We start from the raw sequence: 22,891 nt of genomic DNA, 5'->3' as shown, positions 1-22,891 counted from the left end.
TTTGCCGGCGTCGCTTCTCAAACCCGCTGACAGCCATGGCTTCAGAAACTGGACGCCGGCAAAATTGAGCGTCCGGTTTTCAACCTGCGAGCCATGGGCCGATTCAAAAAACAATTTTTTAAATTATTTTTTATTATTTTTAACTTTTGGTACCTGGGACTTAATATCGCCATGATATTAAGTCAGAGGGTGTACAGAAAAGCAGTTTTTACTGCTTTTCTGTGCACTTTCCCGCTGCCGGCAGAAATTAACGCCTACCTTTGGGTAGGTGCTAATTTCTGAAAGTAAAATGTACGGCTTGGCTGCACATTTTGCTTACTGAATCGAGCGGGAATACCTAATAAGGCCGTCAACATGTGTTTGCATGCTGCGGGCTCTATTAGGTTCGGGGGGGATGGACGCGCATTTTCAACCCCTTCCTGAATAAGGGGCAAAGCTAGCGCGTTGAAAACGCGCATTCAAACGCGAGCTAACAGTGCGCTCTGCTGGAGCGCACTGTACTGTATCGACCTGTGTGTTTGCAGAGTTAAGAGGAAGGCTGCAAAAGCTCCGGTCTTTTTTTTTTTTTACATTATAGATATATATATAGAGAGAGATATATTTTGGGTGAGCTGGAGGGAGGGAAGGGGCCGAAAGAAACATTTTTCTTCAATTTCAAAGGTTGGGAAGGGTCCTTACTGTTGCGAGACCATAGTTTTCAATTTAAAGAATAAGGAGGTTGGGAAGGGAAGGGGTTTCGCTGAGTCGGGGCATTGTTTTAAATTTAAAGAGTCGAGAGTTGGGTTGGTTTTTTTTTTTTTCTAAAGAGGATTTAGCTGGTTAGTGCCTGACTTTCAGCACCGACCAGCTAAATGTATCTGGGGGATCCAGTTGCTCTAGCCCGTCAGCACTAACCAGCTAAAAAAAACCAACAAAACCCAGCAATCCTGCCCGAGCCTTTAAATTTAAAACAATAGTTACTGTGTCAGGGGACCCCTTTCCTCCCTTTGGCCCATCTGATTAAAAAAAATAACCCTGGGCTGATGACCCCTTCCTCCCAGATCTATAAATGTTTAAAAAAAAAAGCAGCTCAGTCAACAGGATTCTCCTTCCCTCCTTCCTCACTGACATTTAAAAAAAAAGGATGCTGGGTAGTGCCCTCCCTTTGCCGTCCATGTTAGCTGAGGATCCCCCTCCCTCCGTGGTTTTTTGTTTTTTTTTTACAATAAATACTTTTCTTGAAACCTTGTAATTTATCTTGTCAGTTGTCTTGACTCACTTGTAAGCTTCACAGAGCAGGCACTGTCTCGTGTGTGTATCTGTGCAGGCCCACAATTTTTGTTTTGTTTCGGGATGGGGGTGAAGTCCTCTTTTGTTTTTTTAAGTTTTTTTTTGCTGAACTGAAAAAAAAAATTTTTAAATAAAAAAAAACAACAACATGCTTTCTGGAGGTCCTCTGACTCTCCCCTCCCATCCCAACAGAAGCCTCAGGGCCCAGGATGGGCCCAGCCAGGGCCTCTCCTGGCCCCTCCTCCCTCCCGCCACAAAATAACTCAGGGCCTGGGTCTGGCTGATGACTCCCCCCCCCACCCCCACCTCCCAAAATTCTCTAGGACCAGGGACCTCCCCAACCGCTATATCCCCCTTCCGTGAGAGTCGAGGAAGTCCCCCGCCCCAGTGACATTTGGAAGAGGGGGCTGAGAAGGGTTCAGCTTGGTCTAGGCAGGTAGGCCTGGGCCCTGAATTATTATTGGTAGGAGGGAGAAGGGTCAGAGGGGCCCAGGGAGGCTCCAGCTGGGCCTGATCCAGGCCCCAAGGCTTCTGTTGAGTCAGGGACCAGGTGGCTTCCAGAGGGAACTGTTTTGGTTTTTTTTCAACTCCTCCACACCTAAAAACAAAAACACCCCCAAAAATGTCAGGTATTTTTGTGAGAGGCCATTCGGAATGAACCCCAAATAGTCTGTTATCCTGTATTTAGCATTGATTTGAAATGAATGCACATCCCCAGAACGGTGCTGCGTATGTCTAGTATTGCTATAGAACTTGTAAGTAGTGGTACAAGTAGTGATTGAGGGATGAGGGCACTCTATAATATTATTCTAATGCACATGGACTTTTGAGACTCCGGTTCCCAAGTACCAATATCTAGACTATGGCATACCAAATTTATTGTGAAAGCCTAATCATTATGCAAAGTAATTGGATCGTTTTAATAAATGAGGTTTTGACCTTTGAGTCAATGCCTTAAGTGCCATGTGTATGTGCGAAGAGAGGGAGGAAGGAGCTTGAGGCCGGACACAGGCAGCGGCGTTTTCAGAGCTGTCAGGGAAGCTTACAGCATACTGTGAAGTAAGACATAAAGAAGTACACATTTTATTGTAGAGATGCTTGCAGAAAGTGAGTCTGCTGGAAGTGCTGCAGGCAGTGGTGATTATACAGAGTGATGCCTAACTTGAAATGAGGCAAAACCTTAGGACTGGAAGACGCTGCAGTTTAGGCCTTAACACATGTGTTCCCCATGCTCACCATTTGGAGAATCCTCCCACTTAAATCTTTGAATTGTGTTTGGTCCAGAAAAAGCTTAAAAGTAACAAAAAGGCCACTCATTTAGCTAACGATGCAGGGGAGTAAGACGGGGCACTGCATTTCCTGCCAATGTTTATAGATTCTGTTAGACGGGAAACGAGAAGCAGAGGATGATTTGGCTGGGTGTCTTCTCTTAATCTCATTCACTTTCTGCAAGGGCAAACGTTGTTTGCAGCCTCCAGGCTGGTGTATGGCTGATACCACAGAGATCAGCAACAGAACCTCCCCTTGCTTTCTCGCCAGCCTCAGGTTCAGACTTCTGATTCTAAGCTGGATATTCTCCGCCAGGACTTTGGGGGATGCGGACTGTCCATTCTGCGGTCGCCCGGTAGGTTCCCTGCTTCTGAGGGCCTCGGTTGTTGGTGGGTTCTGTCTCTGTGGTCTCTACAAATTCCATCACAACATCCAGGCCTCCTAGCATCGTGCTCGGCTGACAAGTTCCTGTCGCTGGATGACCAGGGGGCATGAAAAAAACAGGGTTGGACAGTTCTGGGATGCTGGCAGAGCAAAGCTGGCCCTGGACATAACTCTCCCAGGTATGCTGGCAGGCTAGTGTACGAGTTCTCATAAGCGCACTGCTTGGGTGGCAGAGCAGAGGCCTTTGACGCACCTGCGGCATGTTGCAGGCACACTTGTCTGTATGAGGGCAGATGCGCTGACTGCGACTGCAGCGGTTTCTGCTCTCTCCAGGACACGCTGCAGTTCGGCTCCGTGTCTTTGCTACGGCAGACGTAGCTGGGTCTGACCGCTTGATGGAGATAGGGTTGAAGAACAGCTGCAGGGGTCGTTTTTGACACGGAACCTGTTTTAGGGAACAAATCTGGCATCTTCCTACGAAGGCCCGTCTTTTCATGCCATATCCTGGCTGCTTCTGGAGCCCATGTTTTATGTTGTTCCCATGGCGCCCTGATGAATGCAGATTTCCTGTGCAATTCCTCTTTCTCCAACAGAGGCCGCTCTTCGGGCTCTGCCGATTCAGTGGGCATTGAAACGAAAGGTCTACAAGTCCTCTCTGCTTTTGGGAAAGGGTTGCCTGCGTATGAGAGATGTTTTCCCCTGACTGGTCTCCTGTCCACAGTGGAGAAGGACCTTACAAGATGGGCCGCCTCAGCATGACGTCCCTCCCCCAATACCTGCTGGACTTTCCTATCCACTCTGTGCATGGGGCGTTCGTATTCTGTATAGACATCCGGTAGGGGCAGCCCCCTGTATGTCTCAAATGGTGAGATGGAGGAGCTGAGATACATGTGATTTCTGTGCTGGGACTGCGAGGAAGGCAGCAGTGGAAGATGAGAGAGACTCCCCATGTAGGATGAAGGAAGAACATTGCTGTGCCCGTAGCTGTCTTGCAGTTGAAGGGGATGAAGTATTTGTGGCTGCCCATTTGTTCCTCTCATGCTTGCATATTCTTGCGGGCTGGAATTCACACAGGGGTGCGAGGATGCAAGATGGATTGGAGTAGTGGCTTTCTGTGAGCAGACTCTTCCAGACCCCTCTGCTGCTGGGGTGGGAGGGAAAGGTGGCCTGCTTGTGCCTGCGGTATTTTGGACAACAAGCTGCGGAGTCCTTAGGGAGAATGTGGTCTGGAGAGTCTCACTTCTTTGTGTCCAGTTCTCAATGGTGCGTGTAGCGTTTTCCAAAGAACTCCCAACGCTAGCAGATGACACCATGTCCTTGGCAGCCTGAAGCATCTTCAGCACATTGGCCTGGGCAGAGCTGGCGGTAACATCGGGTGTGTGGGCCTGGGCTGGACTTTCCAGATTCTGTACTCCACTGAAACAGCTGAAGATGGCCTGAAAGAAGAAAACCAGAACCTTAATGTTCCTGTAACTGATTTGGTGTATAGCTAAGTGGACACTACTCTCAGCTGAGCGTATAAGGGGGAAGGGTAAATATAGAGGGTCAAAGGTTTAAATGATAATCATTACTTCTGTTTTCTTTAATAATGCTAGAAATTTCCTCCAGGGGACCAGATAGTTTATCCTATAACTCGCAGAAACTAAGCAGCAAGCCTTTTAACTAACCAAAAGACTGTGCATTCATCCAAGTTCAAAACATGTTTCTGTCATATTTACCTATCTCCCATGCTTGTCTCATTCCTTACTCTCCACATTGGAGGGTCAGGGTTTAGGTGGGCACCTGCTTTAATGGGTCAAAAGGCAAAGCACCACTTTCTATTCTAAGCCATATCTCTAACTGGGTCTTCAAGGTTCAGTTTTCTAGACCCAGGCAGAAGAAAGGTTTGGGGAAAAGTGAGGATAAAAGGAGGGAAGAGCAAGGGCAGGAGATGTAGAATAGTTGCATGCAATCATGCTTTTTTGTTCCATTTTGAGCTGTGAAATAAAAGATTTGGGGAAACCCGAGACTCTGATGTCAGGGCTTTATTCTTTAAGATAAAGCACAAAAGAGAAGTTTTGCCAGCTGGACTGCTAAGACAGCCTGCAGCCCTAGGACTCATGAGAGAGCCTTTCCTTGTGGAGGAATCGGGAATGAGCTTCCAAACAATTTTTGGCTGTATAAGAAGGCCAGGAACTTGATTCTTTCGGGGGAGAGGTGCCAACCTAAAGTCCGGTTAGTCACCCTTTGGGGGAATGGACTTGTACATGTTTTTTTCTGGAGTATTAAAATTTGATAGCTGCCCGGTTTGCCTGGCGATACTTAATTGTATTGTTGTTGGGTTTTTTTTAATGGATTAAGAGGGATTGTTTATGCATGATTTCTTTGCTTTCTTTTTTTTGATTTATTAGTTGGTGTATTTATATTTGCAATGGGGGAAATACTCAGCTGCTCGCAGGCTTGCAAAGTTAGTCGGATAAACTTATTGGGTGGCGCTGGTGAATATACCAGACTATTTTAAAGGTAGGTTAGGTAACTCTATGATATGACCAAAGTTAGCCAGATAAGTTGCCCAACTAACTCTGCATATTGGACTAATCGGAGAAAATTCTTTTTCACTCAACGCACAATTAAGCTCTGGAATTTGTTGCCAGAGGATGTGCTTAGTGCAGTTAGTGTAGCTGGGTTCAAAAAAGGTTTGGATAAGTTCTTGGAGGAGAAGTCCATTAACTGCTATTAATCAAGTTTACTCAGGGAATAGCCACTGCTATTAATTGCATCAGTGGCATGGGATCTTCTTGGTGTTTGGGTAATTGCCAGGTTCTTGTGGCCTGGTTTGGCCTCTGTTGGAAACAGGATGCTGGGCTGGATGGAGCCTTGGTCTGACCCAGCATGGCATGTTCTTATGTTCTTATGGTCTTATGTTCTTAAATGACTAACATAACTCCTCCCCAGAATGCCCTTGGAATGCCCCAATGTTATCTGGATAAAATTTAGCTGAATGATGAGCTTACCAGCTAAAATGTAGCCAGATAAGTGGTGGAAATGTTCAAAAGTTAGCATTTAGCTGGATAACTCATACGTTATCCAGCTAAATGGCGTTGAATAAGGCCCCCATTGGGTTTAGTTAGGTTTATTTTTTTAATTGCAGTGAATGTTTATTTATGTTAGTATATGATTTTATTGTACCCCAATTGTAATGTAAAGTTTTATTGTGGTTACCCACTGGGAATGTCTGTTTCCGTGCAATGGGCTAAAAAATCAAAGTAAATAAATAAATAATGAAATAAGGAAAATGCCTAACAGGCACAGGGAGGGTGCAGGCACGTGCCTAATTTGATTTGTCAATGCTGCAAGCCATTGAAGGATCAGTCTGCACGCTGAGGAATTAAAGCAAATTGTTTCGGGTGAAGTCAAAGTACAGTGAGCATTGCACAGGGTTTGCATATGGAGCTGAACTCATTTTCTTTCTCAAATAAAAGCAGTATTTGCCCTTTTGTGAGAACTCAGATTGCTGGAGCAGACGTAGGCAGAAAGTCAGGAATGACCTGCCCTGGGAAATGCACTTCAGTTTCAAGTACAGAGGCCCTCTAAGCCTCTCCTTCTCATTAATACTGATGCAAAGATTTAATGTAGCCCTACAGCGATATCTGTCTCTTCTGTCTACCAGCTCTTTCCTGCTTCCTCTTGGGAGGTCCTTCTCACACCTGCACAGTTCTCTCACCATTTAAGTATTTACAAAAGCCCTGTTATTACCTCCTGTGTAATTCCCTGCTCAGAGTATCTTTTTTTTTTTTTTTACTTGTGCCTTTCCAGTTCCTCTCTGCGTCTTCTCTGAACACGTCAGTCTCTCTCTGAAAAACCCTCAGCAATTTCCTTATGCTTGCAACTTTTCCTTTATTTTCCTTCTTGGGCCTACCTTTAGTCTCATGTGATGAACGTGTCGGATGGTGCTACGATCCTCCACACTTCCCTGGTACTTTCACCAAGCTGGAAGCAGTCCAAAACTCGACCTACCATACAAGTACCTTTTTGTGCACCATTTTCTCTTGTCATGTCCTCCTGTTTTGTTTTGTTTTTTTTTGCTGGAGTGTTTGAGATCACCCATTAACGTTCCAGCAAAATATTTCTGCCTCTCGTTTATGTCGTCCATTTGTGATCCGATAGTTTGCGTCACACTTTTAATTTCACTGTCTCTGAATCCGTCTCGTTGCAAGCCCAGAAATGTCAGTTGCTTTTACTGCATCAAAACGCCTGGTCCATTCCTGGCTGTTCATATGGTCTCCCAGCTAGCCCTTCGGATGTGCATAATGTAAAACACCTGAACCTCCATTTCCTCTGCTTAACACTATCATCTCTAAAACATCGGTAACACGGCAATACTGCACCATGCCAACAGCATGCCACCAGGCAGGAGCGCTCTGCAGGGGGTGATACATAATACATAGGGAACTTCGTTTTCAGGTTTTGTTTTGTTTGTTTGTTTTTTTTTGTGTATATTATAATGAGCAAAAGTGGGAGAACTTCAGTGGAAAAAAAATATTTTTCCACTGATTTTTTTCTCCTGTTTTTGTTTGTTATGATGTACACTGATACATTCCTGGGAAAAATGAAATAAAACCTGAAAACAAGGGTCCCTAGTAATACAGAATATTACAGCATGTGCAGCAATCCTGAAAGCCCTTTTTTTGTTTTAAGTAGAAACAAACGTTTAAGTTTTCTCCTTGCATCATGGAACAAAATCAGCTTCAGTTTCACTGATATTTTTGTCTTCTTTTGATCGTTACAACACATAGTTGCAATCCAAAGAAGATTGAACTCAAGAGACAAGGGTCTTCTTTTACCCAACTAACCATGTAACCATCTTGGTATATATGGGTAGAAGCGTGCATGGGGAGTATGGCTTGCTTACCCTGCTAATAGCCAGAAAGAAGTCCAATTTATGGGGTTTAGATACAGAGTGGCGGAGTTTCCAGTAGACCAGGTGTTCCCAAGCAAAGACCAACAGGCTGAGTCCCATGGCAACCAGCAACATATAGAACACTCCCGCCATGTTGTCAATGTCCAGCTTACTGCTCATCACTTCGTTCTTCTCATTCTGGCAGATCCCCGACAGCCACACTGTCTCCAGCTTTTGAGTGTCCCCTGGGATAGACCATATGTTCAAATAAAGAGAGACCACGGTGATTTACATAAGAATGTGAAGTTGTAATATCCATTCACCAAGCGTTGAGAGAGAACACAGAGAATAACAATCAACCAGCCAGCAGAAGGTACACATTTGAGAGTATCACCCAAGCAAGTTGCAAGAGAGATTTCCCATAAAGTAGCACCCCAATGAAAATAGATATAGCATTCAATCACTCAACGGGAGAGGGAGAGCTAACAGAGAATAGTATGCAGTCACTTCGGCAGATAAGGCTCAGTCTGCACTAATGGCTGGGCACTGCTTGAAAGAGAAACTAGAAATTTTTCTGACCCTTTTAATAAATTTGAATTAGCATTAGCGAAATCTCTTTACACCAGTCTACGCTAAGCTACCTACTTCATTAAAGAGTCATGCCAATGAGGTCTTAAAAGCACCAGACATAGGGAGTACTGATAATTTCTGATACATTTAGATACTTGATTATTGTAGTGACCACTTATCTAACCATGCCATAGAGGTAAGAAAATTTGAATTACAGTTCTGCTGAATGTCTTGGATGGGGGAAATAGAATAAACTTAACAGAATTAAGCACATAGGCGAAATGTGTTTCTTCCTTGTGTTGTGCTATCCTATTGTCTGGACCCTTGCATCATTCTTTTACAGAAAGCATAGTACCCACCATCTCCGAGAAATTGTAGTAGTGCCAGATCAATGGCCCGCTTCCACCTGGAGTCCTTCTGAAGAGCAATGCCATAGCCTGTGGTGGCAAAGACTTTTCCACTGCCAATTGTTACCAGCTTGCAGCCTTCGTCCTTCCCAGCCATGTAATTGAGAACAGCAGCATCATAGATAAATGCATCCAGCTTCCTGGAGTCAAGAAGAAAGATCAGCATGAGGCAATGCAAAGGGCTTGGGAGAGATGAGACCCAGCCACTGATTTAGTATTCACACTAATGAATGCAAGGGACCCAAGAGCCCTATTGAATGGAAAGAGGAGTGAGCTGGTATATTCATTGATTAGGCTTATATTTAAGCAAAAGTGCATGACAGGACATGGTATATAATAGGATGGCATCAGGCCTCCGGTACGTTTTCAATGACTATTTCATAATGTGGTAAGAAACCTCAAGCACTGTGTTCTCAGCATCATGTAACCATGCGTCAAGAGCCAACAAGCAGCTGTGAAGCACTGAATATTGACCAGGCACCTTTAAGGATGAATGATAACAACACAGTCTGCGCTAGGATATTTGAAATGACTTGACTGGAAGCTTCCTACTTGCGTTGATGCAACCATTTTTCTCTAGTATCACTGACATTTTAACCGTGCCTCAGCGGTACGGCTGCATGCTGCCATACAGAGGGATCTGGGTTTGAATCCCAACTCAGGCCTTCTGCTGCCCCAGTGAACCTAGGTTGGTGATGCTGCAAAGGCAGCAGCTGCAACCCTTGCAGGAGGGAAGGGAGGGGGGGAGAGGGAGTCCTAGACATTGTACTATGGAGACACCTAGTGGCTGGATTTAGAACCCATGATTGCAGATTTCCAAAAGGAGCCCTGAGGCATGACCCTTGGCCAAGGACTATCGGTGCAACATAAGGCTAGGATGTATAAAACTGAGAAAACGTTTGTGCACTATCTGTAGTTTTTTTCTACACCAAACTTTGCAAAATCTTAGCTACACCTCATTAAAGTGTCCTTAAAGGTTTTGTGAAATTGGCCTTGTGAAATAAATTTCGTGCATAGTTTCACTATTCGCTAATAGTTAATGAGCTGCTTTGCATAATTTTACATGACAGCCATTAATTTAAATCAAAATTTCCCAAGCATAAAACGACATATGAAATTTTAGTACTTGTGAGGCCGAAAAAGTTTGCAAAGTCCATTTCATGTGCTAAAATGGCAGATCGTGCACAGTATCGTAAATAGCACACACACAACATGCTGGTTCTGCACAGGAAACAGACTTAGCAAACGTTTTCTCAGGTTAGTGCAGTGGCCTTCAAATAAATTGGAGGAAGGTAGGGAGGGAGTATAAAATTTGGGAAAAATCCCTGGAAAGTTGCGAATGAAAGCTCCCGTCACCAGCTCCCATCCTGGTTCTGATTGAGCTGGAGGTCCAAAAAGGAACAGGAGGAAACTGCTGGGTAAAAAGATGGTTTTTAAATACATCTTCTTTATTTAACCAGTAAAATATATTTCATTCTGAGAACATTTTCTATCCCAAGTAACATTTTCCAGTGTGTGCATGAGAACGCAAGAAATTCCATGCTGGGTCCATTGAACCCTGCATCCTATCACTGACAGTGGCCAGTCCAGGTCACAAGTACCTGGCAGATCCCATAAGGTAGATCTAATTCCTGTTACTCACTCTCAGGGATAGCAAGAGCTTTCTTTAGTCTCCCTGGCCAATAATCTGCTATGGACTCTTCCTCCAGGAACTTGTCCACACCTCTTTTAAAACTCTTCTATTGCGAACGAGGAGCCGAGTTTTAAAGGAAACGTCTGGCTGAGGGGAGTACTTGTACTTTTCCAGTGGTGATTTTCTGACAGGTCACCAACCCAGGAACCTTCTCTTTTTTTTAATTTTCCTTCTTTAAAAAGTGGAAGGTGAAGGCTGCTGCCCGGCCCTGACCCTGGTACCTTTTCTTTGCAGAAAACTGCCACTGTCCATTTCCCTGCACGCTTGTGGGAATTGAATCTGCTTACCCCATCTTGAGGCTGTTCAAGGCGTCCTCCACGGAGCGCTGATTGTATTTTATCATGTGCGTGTGCATATCTGGGTAGTTGCTGCGGATGTTCCTCTCTGTGCTGCCGTTGGGGACGGTCCCAAAGCGGAAGGGTGGATACTGCTCTAAAGGCTTCTGGAACTGGAAGACCAAAGTCAGAGGTTGCAATGAGTCTGCAGCCCGCCCTCACCATCACATCCCGCCGAGAACTACCTCCTGCTTTCTAACAGAGAGACCTCCCTAAGCTGGAGGGTACTGCCTTGCTATCCCATCGTATAGGTGATTGGCAACAGCATGGTTCAATCTGACGAGGCCAAGCAGGATCCACGTGCTTGTCCTGAAGCTAAGGACGGACAGAGTTGAGTTAAAATGTTGATACTAATGATCTAAGGAAGGGTAGCAACAAATAGGCTTTAACAGCAGAGAGGTTATGCACTGGTGTACGGGGGGGCCATTGTGCCTGTACGGTAACAAACCCTGGCAGGAAGGAGCTTGAAGTGTTTTCTCTTTGCCACAATTATAGATTTGCAAGTCTATTCATGGTATGACCACCTATCAGAACCCCATAATCTCTGTTGTGAGCAGTTATGTGGAAAATGGAAGGGAAGCATTGGGGCCTACGGGGATAATAGCTGGACACAGTGGACCAGGAGCCCCACCCACCTATCCTCTTTCCCCTTCCTTTTCCATCCATTTCTAATAGCATCCCATTCCTGTCCTAACTATCTCTTCCCTATTACTGTCTCGCAGAGACTTCACGGATCTCCTCCTAATAGCACGTCCCCATTCATTGCTGGCGTGGGAGACTTCCCTGCTCATGATGCGGGGCGAGTGCGTTGATGATTTCCCCGGGGCCCCCTCCTCACCTTCTTGTCACTGAGACCAGACACTGTATCGATGTACTGCTCCTGGATCATGAAGGCCGCCAGGTTCGCAGTGTAACTCGCCAGGAAGATCACCGCGAAGAAGGCCCAGACCAGCACCATGATCTTACTGGTGGTGCCCTTTGGGTTCTCAATGGGCACAGAGTTGTTAAAGACCAGTGCCCAGAGGAGCCAGATAGACTTGCCAATGGTGAAGGTGGGGCCCCCGGTTCCTGGATAGGAAAGGGAGAAGAGGACATAGGGGAATGCAGAACCAAGAGGCACAGGCCGAGATATCATCAGTTTCCGTCAGCAGCGTGGCGTATGGAAAGTAAAGTAATAAACACGATTCCCGGAGGTATTTCGTTAGCATTCGTAGTCTTTGCATTTTTCCCCTTTGTTTCTATTTCAGTAGAATGACAGAATCATTGAAAAAAGGACAGAGGATTTGGAGACCTAATGAGAGTCCCCTGCATGATATCACATTCTCACAACAGTTGCTATTTTTTTTTTTTTTCATTCAAATTGTTTCGCAGGGTTTTGGTTTTTTTTTCCTAGTAAGGGTAAGGATTGGCATTGTTGACACTAATGACCAGGCACTGTGCCAGCTTCCCCTGTAATTCCTCACCATTACCTGGTCCATGCACAGTGTGCCAGGTCCTGCCTGTGAATAGCAGCCCCGCACTATGGAAAAGAAAAACCGTCTAACAGATATAATGGGAGTGATAATCACTGGTATTTCTCCCCTCTCCTCTTCAAAAGCCATCATCCAAGATCCAAGGCCATCCCCCTGGGAACTAGGTTCTTGTAGGCTTTATAAGAGCTCCAATTAATTGGTGCTATATAAAACCAAAGCATTATTAATTCTGTTGTACATGGATTCACACTAACAAAACCTGGGATAGGAAAAAAAAAGACAAATTCAGCCCCAGAGATAAAACTCCTTTCTCTTTAAGTGTCTTTTTGGCAGAAAGCCAACCATGCCAAGTAAAACGCTCCAAAAATATATAGTAGCCTGCTCCCTGCTGATATAATTTCACCTAATAAGTATGAAGAAAGGTTTTCCCATTTTTTCTCAAGGCTCTTTAAAGGCAGGTCCTGATTAAGAGACGGTACCATAAAACACAAACTGAAGGCAATGGATATTCGCTTATTTTATTAGCATTATCAACATTGCAAGGAAGCAACTTTATAAGTCAATAAAAGTTTAAACGTTTTCATGACTAAATTTCAGAGAGGACCACCAGTGGAGTGAAGTCCCTGAGCGCATGTCCTAGACCAGAGTCTCTACTCCTGAGGGGAATTCTGCACACAAAATTTTAAAATTCCGCCCAAAAAAATTAAAAATTCCGTGCACAATATTTTAAAATTCTGCACGCTTCTGCTTATTTCTCAGGTAGTACAATGTAATCACTGTCTTTGAGTGGTATTTCATTTCAACTTCAAAACGGAAAAAGGTTCTTGTTGAAATATGCAAAATGTTTAAGTTTTCAGAGCAGAATTCTCCCACCGATAAGGAGAACTCTGAGTGGCAGGCAATGCCAACTTCTTGCAGCAATAATGCAGTGGCTGTAATTTTAGCCTCAATTGTCAGCAGTTGAAAGATGTTGGGCTTCACTGATGACGAAATGAAAACCCCTGAAATCCGGAAGCTCTAACCACAAGACTGTAGATCACACTCCCTCCAAACACTCTATCCCCCCTCCCCCCAAGCTCATCCTCCCCCCCCCCCCCCAACACTCTCTCGCCGCCAGGGTTGCCAACTGGTTCCAGATTTTCAGGACAGGTTGATCCAATCCTTCTTTTACTCACCTGCAAGCAGGTACTTAAAATCTCGCCTTTCTCAGAGAATGCAATAGGGAAAGCAGAATAAGTCCCAGCATGCAATGGGGTAAAACCAGCCTTGGATCAACTTGTCCTGAAAATACGGAGCCAGTTGGCAACCCTGCTCCCCTCCCCAGTTCACCCCCCTCCGACACTGTCTCCCCCAGCTTGTCCTTTCAAATATTCTCCCCCAACTCCATTCTTCAAACACTCTTTCTCCAACTCCTACAACCCCCTCCTCCCCTCCCCCCCGCTTCTCCCCCTCCTCACATTCCTCCCCCAGCTCAACTCCTCCTCCCAACAGGTCTCTTTTCCCTGCATTATCTCTCCCCTCCCCAACCCATACCCCAGTCTGTCTCACATCAACCCCATCCCTCCAGTCTCTGTCACCCACTGCTCCCAGATATCAGCCTCCATCGAGGACCCCAGCACAGCTGTCTTCTTGCACCGTGGGGCTCTCAGGGTGCTGCACGGTGCCTGAACTCTCCCGAAATCTTGTCAGAACAGCGCGGGAGTTAGGGCATGGCACTTCTCACACTGTGAGAGCCCCATGGTGCAAGAAGAAGACAGCAGAAGCTCCTCCCCCTTCCATGAGCAGCCCACTCCAGATCTCCCTTCTCTCACTGGCTCGCAGAGCAAGTTCTGCAAAGAAAGAGGTAAATTCTGGGCCGGGGGGATTCTGTGCAAATTTTGCATTGCACAGTTGCTCAGAATCCTCCCCCCCAGGAGCAAAGAGTGACACAATCAGCAGAGAGTGTCATTTCATCTATTTTCTGGGATTTGAACTGAGATCCAACTGAGTCTTGCCCGACCCAGTGAATGCAGGCTTATTGGATGACGTTTGAGAGGTGATACTTCCTAAACTTCCTCACCCCTTCCCCCCCAAGACCTACTGATGGTAGATCCTCTACCCCTCTCTGTCTTCATTTCTACCCTTATAAGGAAGAAGAGGATAGCATCAAGTTGGATTCTTCATGGCAATACCTGCCTGACTTGGGTTCAGATGCCCAAACAACTCAACAGAATCCCTTTCTCTCCCCATCCCTCAACCGCCAAAGGATACTGAACCAAGAGAACAATAAAAACCATCATTTAAAAAAGAGGAGCAAACGAACTTCAGCACAGTTGAAGTGGCAGAAGAGGAGGAGAGATGGAGACTGTACTGTGGTCTAATTCTACGAGGTTCATTTTTGTGTTAAAAACAAAAATCCCAAAATGGTTATTGTCCTGTGGACTTTGGGCTATTCTTAGAAAAGATTGCCAAACGTTCACTACTCCTTCCTCCCCCAAGTAATGTACCTCACTCCTTCTCCTCTAAACTGGCGCCTACTTCTCTGCCTGTTAAACCCACCATTGCAAGGAGTCTCCCAGAGTTTGTAGAGAAGGAACAAGAGGAGATAGGAAAAATCAGAGGAATTTGTCATTATTGGTGAAAAAAAAAAAACCCCAAAAAAACCTGGTTGGCACAGATTTGTTAGGACATGTAAAGTGCAGCCAGCATTTTAAAGAAGGGTGGCCTAGTACTGTCAGCTTCTCCAGACAACTGTGAAAAATCCCTCTGACCAGTTCAACGTGCCGTGGCAGATCCAGCGGCAGCTGGGAGACCACACGGCTGTGCCCCAAACCAACCCACGGGACCAGAGAACAGACAAGCTCATCCAGTCCTTGAGTGACGTCTGCAGACAAGAGCCAGCTGGATAGCACGGGGATGCTGCAGTGCTGTCAGTCTTTGGCCCAGCAGTCGGGCGCACAGATCCATCCAGAGCTTGCTGGTACATCACTAAAAACAAATGGGCTGTCAGGGAAGCGGAAGAACTTAAGTCAGCCAGGCCCTGGGGGAATAAATGCGAAACTGTCTGGGGATCCACTGCCATGTTAAAAAGCACCATGGAAGGGAGGGATTTGTACTGCCGAATGCAAGTCACCGTTTCCTTTCAGGCAAGGGGCCCATGTCTATAGAAGCTGTAGAACAAAAGGTCATGGTATGTGGGCTGAAGGGGAGCAGGCTGAGAGGTAACATCAGAAAACATTTCAGGGAAGTGGCAGATGAGTGGAACAACAGTCCCCCCCTCCCCCCGGGTGGAAGTGGAGGATACAAAAAAACAGAATTAGAGTAAGACAGCATGGAGGAGGCACGGAGGATCTTTAATTGCAGGTTAAGTGAATGTGGAGCTTAAGTAGATCCAGTGGTAGGACAGCAGGAGGGGAAAATGATCAGACAAAATTGGCCTTGCAGTGTTTATCTCCATCGTATTCTCTCTTTCTATGTCTCTGTACCATGCATTAAGTGGTGCTGAAGGTTAGGCTGACAGATATAAAAGCCCCTTACTCTCATGTAAATGAGCAGGAATTTTAAGCTCTGTTTTTCAGATACTGTAATGCGCTATTACTAGGCTTACCATACACCTCACTCAGACCACTACAAATCTTACAAAACACTGCTGCAAGAATTTTGACCGGTAAAAGTAAAAGAGACCACATCACCGAAACTCTAGCAGAGTTACACTGGTTACCTGTGGAGCAGAGAATACAATACAAAACACTTTGCATCATACATAAATTAATACATAATGAAAAAGCGGAATGGCTTAACACAGCCCTCCGTGTACACGTACCAAACAGAAACCTAAGGTCAGCGAATAAAGCACTCCTTACTATCCCATCAATTAAGACAGCAAGACTAACTCAAGTAAGAGAGAGAGCACTATCCTTGGCAGGACCCACACTGTGGAACACCATGCCAAAAAGACAACAAAATCTTCAGAAAAGGATTAAAAACTTGGCTATTCAAGCTAGCCTACCAAATAGAGAAGGAGAAACAGTGAGGCAGGCAAAGTATGAGATATGAACAAATAGTGCGTAGCTGTATTTCGATTTGTTTTTTAAACTACCTTCTCGTTCTTCACAAGATGAGAAGTTGACACATAAAATAGATTTGCTTTTAAACTGATAGTTCTTGGACAGTATTGTATCACTCCCCAATTATATCATTGAGAAAACTATGTACCGAATCATCATGGCACACGTGTAAATTAATGTATCTCAGCATCCTTATTTTATGTGCCTTACTGTAAACCGTTGTGATGGATCCTTCCTAACGACGGTATAGAAAAAATTTAAATAAATAAATAAATAAATGTAAATACACCTGTTTAGGACTGTTTAGCAACTTTTTTATTTATAAATTAGGAGCTGTCAGGGATAGTCAACGGGGAAGGGGAGAATGCCATCCAGAATAAGCAAAGGATGAACCTGGGAGAGGCAGCGTTAGAGGAGAGAGCAGAAGCAAGAGAAAAGCCAAGAGAGAGTGGAGTCGGGAAATAAAAAATGAGTTTACGAAAAATGCTGGAACTTTGGGAAGCGGGTGATATTTTCCTTTTAGAGACGGAACCACTTACAACCAGGGATGTGGTAAAAGATCCGGGCCTGCTTTTAAGAGTCAATGCTTGGTTTTGAAACTCACATCTCCAGAGTAATGCAATCGGCTTTTTTTGAAGTTGCGAATTGCTAGTAAGGCTTTGCCCTTTCCTGGATCTGAAGTCTTTTAAAATTATGATCCATCTTCTGGTTGTGTCCCAACTGGACTACTGTAATAGCTTCATAGCCTGCTTGTGGGCCTTCCTCCGCAGCTCACACACGGGCTGCAAGTAATCCAAAATGTAGCTGCTAGGATAGTGTTGGGGGGTCCTAGACAAACGTCACCTGTACTTATGCTCAGTTCATTACATTGGCTCCTGATTGTTTCCAGGGCCCAGTTTAAGACCTTGGCTTTCATATTTAGGGTGATGAAGGTCAATGGCCCTCTCCAGTTAATTCGTAAATTGGACTGGTATTGTCCCTTGCCTAGTCAACGGGCCCTACTTCAAATGCCACCCTTTCCGGAGGTATGGAGTGCCCAGATCAGAGCAAGGGCCTTTCTACACCAAAATAAGCTTCCCTTTGAGATCAGGCAAAAACTGAATTATCTCGCATTTCATAAAAAGGTAAAGGCTTGGCTCTTCCTTGAGGCTCAGACAAATTAGCCCTGGGATTATCCTGGGGTTTTGTTGTGGTTTTTATAAATATTTTTTTTAAATGAGGGTTTTGCTGATTTGCTTTGGGGAAGGGGTTGTATTTATTTTGTGTTTGCTGCTGTTGTATTTTGTTTTAGTATTTGTTGTATACCACTTTGGACACCACCTTGAGATCGGGAAGGCGGTATAGAAGAATTTCAGCACACGCTTTCTTTACTCATGTGCTAAAAAAACAGGTTAACTCCTGATGCAGCGAGCTAATACTTTGCAAATGCATCGGGAGTTTTAAAAAAAGCACATAAAACTAAATAAGCAAATAAATCACGTTAAAATGTGCACAAACCATGGTTTATGCTTATAAAACAAGATTTGCATGCACAAACCGAGACAGAGGAGCAAAAACATGGTTTATGAACATAAAAGCTGTGACCCTAAAGTTGGGACTCCCAAGCATTTAGGAGCATAAGCTGTGCACAGGAAACCCGAGTTTTCTACTCAAAGCTGTGTGCACCAAATGAGAAGCATAAAAGTTGTGCATGCAAAAGGCACATCGTATGTCCTGCGTACAAATGCCGAGTACAGGATCCTGACACCACGAATTCCAGGTTCAGCCCCATAGACTTAACACGGGCCCCAGAAACTTTATGCCACCTCCGACCAGGAGTTACATTTCCAGCCTTAAGGAAATCTGAGTAAAGCCCATGCACCTCTCTGCATCAAGGAGTAATAACTAATGCCTTGGTTTGCATGGAGGAGCGCTAACCCTGTGCGCACGTTTTTACTCAGGGGAGGTGCATTAAACTCCTTGCTACACGGGGAGCACCATTCTGGGCACCTTTATCATACTAAATACTTTGTGGCTGCAGGGCCTAGAAATGAGAGTCCTCTGCGGAGATTTCATTACATTTTTTTCTGGGTGGTAGGGGGCTGAAAGAAAAAAGAAACCCAAAACAAAACCCAGGGTCAGAGCTTGGGGCTCAGCAAGAGTACAAAGCCCAAAGCTAACAGAATACAGACATGGGACAGAGAAACTACAGAAATGGGCTGAGACCACAGGACTTAACATTTCTGTGTCCACAGCAATGCTGTCAGCTAGCTGAAGCCTTCTAGTCGTCTTCCCTCACTGAAAGATTCAAGGTAAAATAATTGGTAAACCACTTCCGCCTCCCCTGTTTATATTACTTCACCCTTCTTCTCAGCTCGCCCCCCCATCCGTTTCATGACCGTCCCTCTGCACCCCGCTGAGACTTCACAAACTTACGTTTCCCGCTGGTGAGGTTTTGGTTGTAGCCAACAGGGCTGAAATACTCGAACACGAAGACAGTGACAGCCACCACAGTAAGACACATGACAAACATCATCACCCACACGGCTGGGCTGTACGGCTCTGAAAGACAAGGCAGATCTCATGAACCATGCGGCCGCAGGCCATCGAGCGTCATCGCCCATGCCTGTGACACAAAGTGAATGGCAAGAAGCAGGGGACCCCCAGGGAGCTGGACGCCAAGCACAGCACCAAGAGTGTCACCCTCTAGTCAGCTTAGAAGGGCGGAGGGCAAGCCTCAAAGGGAGCTATAGGTTTTCCTTTAGGCTACAGAAAGTCTATTTATTTTTTTAAACAAAAAAAGAGACATCGCTTTATTGGAAATTTCTTAATCTTTGTGATGGTGATTACACTGAGGTTTGTGCAAGCAAATAATAAAGGTGAGGGATCTGGAAGGTCCGGAAGGGGGAGGGATCAATTATCCTGGACAGGGCTGAGCTTTAACTTGTGGGCACCCGCAGGCAAAGAGGGTGCATCCCCCCGCCCACTGATCACCCTCTTTCCTGGTGTCCTACTGGCCCCTCACTTTATCTCGTCTCAGATGCGCCCCCCTAGGGTTTGGGAAAGGAAATTAAGTGCAGGGCCTGCCAGCCCTGGTGTGCTCAAAGGCCCTGCAGTGGCCTGGCCCCCCTCCCTCAGCTTTCATAAGAAGAACATAAGAACATAAGAAAATGCCATACTGAGTCAGACCAAGGGTCCATCAAGCCCAGCATCCTGCTTCCAACAGTGGCCAATCCAGGCCATAAGAACCTGGCAAGTACCCAAAAACTAAGTCTATTCCATGTAACCATTGCTAATGGCAGTGGCTATTCTCTAAGTGAACTTAATAGCAGGTAATGGACTTCTCCTCCAAGAACTTATCCAATCCTTTTTTAAACACAGCTATACTAACTGCACTAACCACATCCTCTGGCAACAAATTCCAGAGTTTAATTGTGCGTTGAGTAAAAAAGAACTTTCTCCGATTAGTTTTAAATGTGCCCCATGCTAACTTCATGGAGTGCCCCCTAGTCTTTCTATTATCCGAAAGAGTAAATAACCGATTCACATCTACCCGTTCTAGACCTCTCATGATTTTAAACACCTCTATCATATACCCCCTCAGTCGTCTCTTCTCCAAGCTAAAAAGTCCTAACCTCTTTAGTCTTTCCTCATAGGGGAGTTTCTATGGTAAATGCCAAATAGAAGCCCATGCGAGAGGATGGATGGAGCCACCGCGGGCCCTCTCAGCACCTGAGGGCTGGCAGGCCCCATGCTGAATTCATTTTTTTCCAGAGTTGCTACTGCCGTTGGGCCGGTGCCCACAGGACAACGGTACGGCTGCAGGCTTGGATTGGCAGCAGTGGCACCGCTATGGTGCCTGAGATAATTTGGCACCAGAGGCAGGTGCCTACGCCTAACTCCGAGCCCGATCATGTGGCTGCACTTGCCAGCCTCACCATGCCTCGGTTATCTCTTGGCATGACGTAGGAATGGGGGTGAGCTAGGGTGGTCAACTGGCCCCAAGCTCATGAATCCTGGTTACACCACGGGCCTTGTCGCTTCTGCTTTGCTTAGGGGAAGCAGGACTACAAGTCTATACGTGCATGTAGGGGAAGACCAAGACTGGATCAACCTGCCCTGAAATAGCGAGGGGTATCAAACCAGACAAGCCCAAACTGACCCAGTGCAGCACCCAGACCCCATCCTGATTGGGGGGGCTGGGGAGCTCCCAAAGGCAAATAGAAAAAAATAATAATAAAAGCAAAGAGATTAAAAAACAACAGGGGGGAGAAATAAAGGAAGGATCACACAGACAAAAAGAAAAAAAAACCCACAGAGCTTTTAAAGTACCGCTTTTTATGCTAACCACATCCTACAGAGTCGCGGTTGCGTTATGCTTGCTGCGTGTGCGCCAGGCTTGATATGCAGAAGGAAGCCTTACCCTGCAGCTTTGGCAGCACGAACACAACTTGGCCAATAAAGTTCTTCTGAATTTGGCACATGGGTGTGCCAGAGAGGGAGAGGAAAGGAAGGGTGGTGGGTGAGCAGTTGTTTTGTGAGAGCGGGAGACAAACAGAGCGATGGAATTCACTTGTTAGGAGGACAGGCTGAAGGATGGGATTAATTCGGTCCCTCGAAATACAGCAGGCGAGCGCCATTTGTCAGCCTGCCCTTCGCTGTCAGTGAGGAGAGAAACTATCTGATCGCATCATATGCATTTCATTAGCCCGGAGAGCTGGAGGGGTGGATGCAGACAGAAACTTAGAATTTTATTTTTTTTTTTAGTTATTTTTTGTAAGATTGGCACATCAGAGGATGTCAGAGCTAGAGGGTACTGGAGGAAATGAAATTGGCAGTCTCATGGACCCAGTCAGCTGTGGTCTGTGCACATCTGTCTCTTATTTACAGCCAGTGAAATAATTCAGTAAATGCAAGACCATGTAATTAGATAATTATCTTCCCTCCATGTTTTTCATGACTTAGTAGTCAAAACTATATTTTTGATCGTCTCAGATTCTATAAAGTCCATGTTGCTGATGAAAAGCAAGCTGTATTCATCCTCTCACATGCCTGTACTGAAACATTTGTGGGCTTGACGGGCATTTCTCTGTGTATTTCTTGTATAGCTCGGCATGCAGAATGTGTGCAGGTGCCTTGGTCACACCACATCTGCTCAAACGGATTCCGACGAGGTTACAGGTCACTCACCTAGGAATGCCGAGGGCGAGACAGTGCCATTGCTCCTGGCCACCATTACGCTGATTCCTGTCTCCACGAAGGGCACGGAAAAGTCTACAATCTCTGAGCGCTCCTCATTGATAGTGAGAGATCCTATGGCCATGTCAGCCCGCTTGTAATACACCTTTGTGGTCAACAAAAGGAGCAGTGTGGTGAGCACAAAAGATGTAGAGGAGATGCAGGATGAGAGCTTACGGTCACAACTGCATGGAAAGCATTATGCAGGAACATGTGTGGCGTCATAAGAGTTATGAAGTATGAAAACTTAACACAAGGACTCCCAAATAAAGTGACTCCCGGTCCCAAGTAAAAGGATGAGGTGAGCTATACTGTGAAAAGGGTGATCCAATTTGTCCACAAGAGGAGACATGCACAGTGGGAAGGGGGATTTGCTTATCTCTCAGATCAGCTCACACATCTGAGGAGAAATGCATTTCGAGATCCACCTACCTCTCCAATCATCCCATTCCAGACGCCTCGCACTTTCTTGCCATGCTTGCCGTTGGTGACCAGATACAGGTCGTAGGAGAATTTCACTGTCTTGGCCAGTTTCTTTAAGATGTCAATGCAGAACCCTTTACAGCAGAGCTTGGTATATGGATCTGCTTGGCCATCCCCACTAAAACCAGAGCTTGAAATAAAATAAAATAAAATAAACAAGGGAACTAATCAGAGCTTTCCTAACAGACCATCTGTACCTCCATACATAGTTGGCTTGTAGCTTCCTAAATCCTGCCTGAGAACTTTTGCAAAGAGCATGCTGACGGCCGTTCGTAAGGATCATCTTAGCTCTAGTACAGAGAAAGCACTGAGGCATGTGTGGCTGGTGGACAAGCAGAGGCTTTACCTGTTGGTACCATTGCGGCAGGGAACAGTGTTGCGTATACAGCCACCAGTGACTGGGTCTATGTTCTCTACAATCACAAATGGTCTCTCCTCCAAGGTGGCAACAGTCAGATGTCGATTGTCTGACACTGGTTGCAAGAAGGAGCCATAGCGAGGCCACACTGGATACTTCATCTGGATCTTACCATGGCGATAAAGGCCCACCTGTGGGTTACCAGACAGGACACACAATCACTCACGAAGGTCCCTAGGTACTGCACATGTATTTATATCTTTAACCATTGATTTGTAGTAGGAGGGTTAAGCATTGATAGTTATGTGTCGAGGCAGATGGGTTTACATTGGCTTGTTACTAAGTTGTAAGTTGTTTTAATGTAACTGTATAAGTGTTTTATTGTGTGCCACCTAGAGTTTTGGATTGTGTGGATTATAAATGTTTTACATACATAAATATCTGCATTGTCACCCTACAGCAGCCAGGGTTCCTCTCCATCAGGCCTGAGATAATATTTTGGGGGGAGG

The 22,891-nt window shown here is 45.5% G+C and overlaps 1 protein-coding gene across 1 annotated transcript in view; it reads right to left on the bottom strand.

Moving 5' to 3' along the window:
• Positions 1–2,364: 2,364 nt before the first annotated feature.
• The window catches only part of GRIN2C (glutamate ionotropic receptor NMDA type subunit 2C), a 40,945-nt gene continuing 20,418 nt past the window's right edge, over positions 2,365–22,891 (bottom strand). The window contains exons 5-13 of the mRNA XM_029600597.1: positions 22,371–22,573; positions 21,974–22,154; positions 21,494–21,647; positions 18,740–18,865; positions 11,645–11,874; positions 10,759–10,919; positions 8,731–8,918; positions 7,814–8,046; positions 2,365–4,358 (exon numbers count right to left, since the gene is read on the bottom strand). Of these exons, the coding sequence (XP_029456457.1) occupies positions 2,817–4,358; positions 7,814–8,046; positions 8,731–8,918; positions 10,759–10,919; positions 11,645–11,874; positions 18,740–18,865; positions 21,494–21,647; positions 21,974–22,154; positions 22,371–22,573 (3,018 nt within the window). The 3' untranslated portion in view covers positions 2,365–2,816. The remainder of the gene's footprint in view (positions 4,359–7,813; positions 8,047–8,730; positions 8,919–10,758; positions 10,920–11,644; positions 11,875–18,739; positions 18,866–21,493; positions 21,648–21,973; positions 22,155–22,370; positions 22,574–22,891) is intronic.

This window comes from Rhinatrema bivittatum, chromosome 4 (assembly GCF_901001135.1).
Source record: "Rhinatrema bivittatum chromosome 4, aRhiBiv1.1, whole genome shotgun sequence".
Taxonomy (NCBI): Eukaryota; Metazoa; Chordata; class Amphibia; order Gymnophiona; family Rhinatrematidae; genus Rhinatrema; species Rhinatrema bivittatum.
The sequence above is the reverse complement of the archived record's forward strand: the minus strand, read 5'-3'. Positions and strand labels throughout refer to the sequence as shown.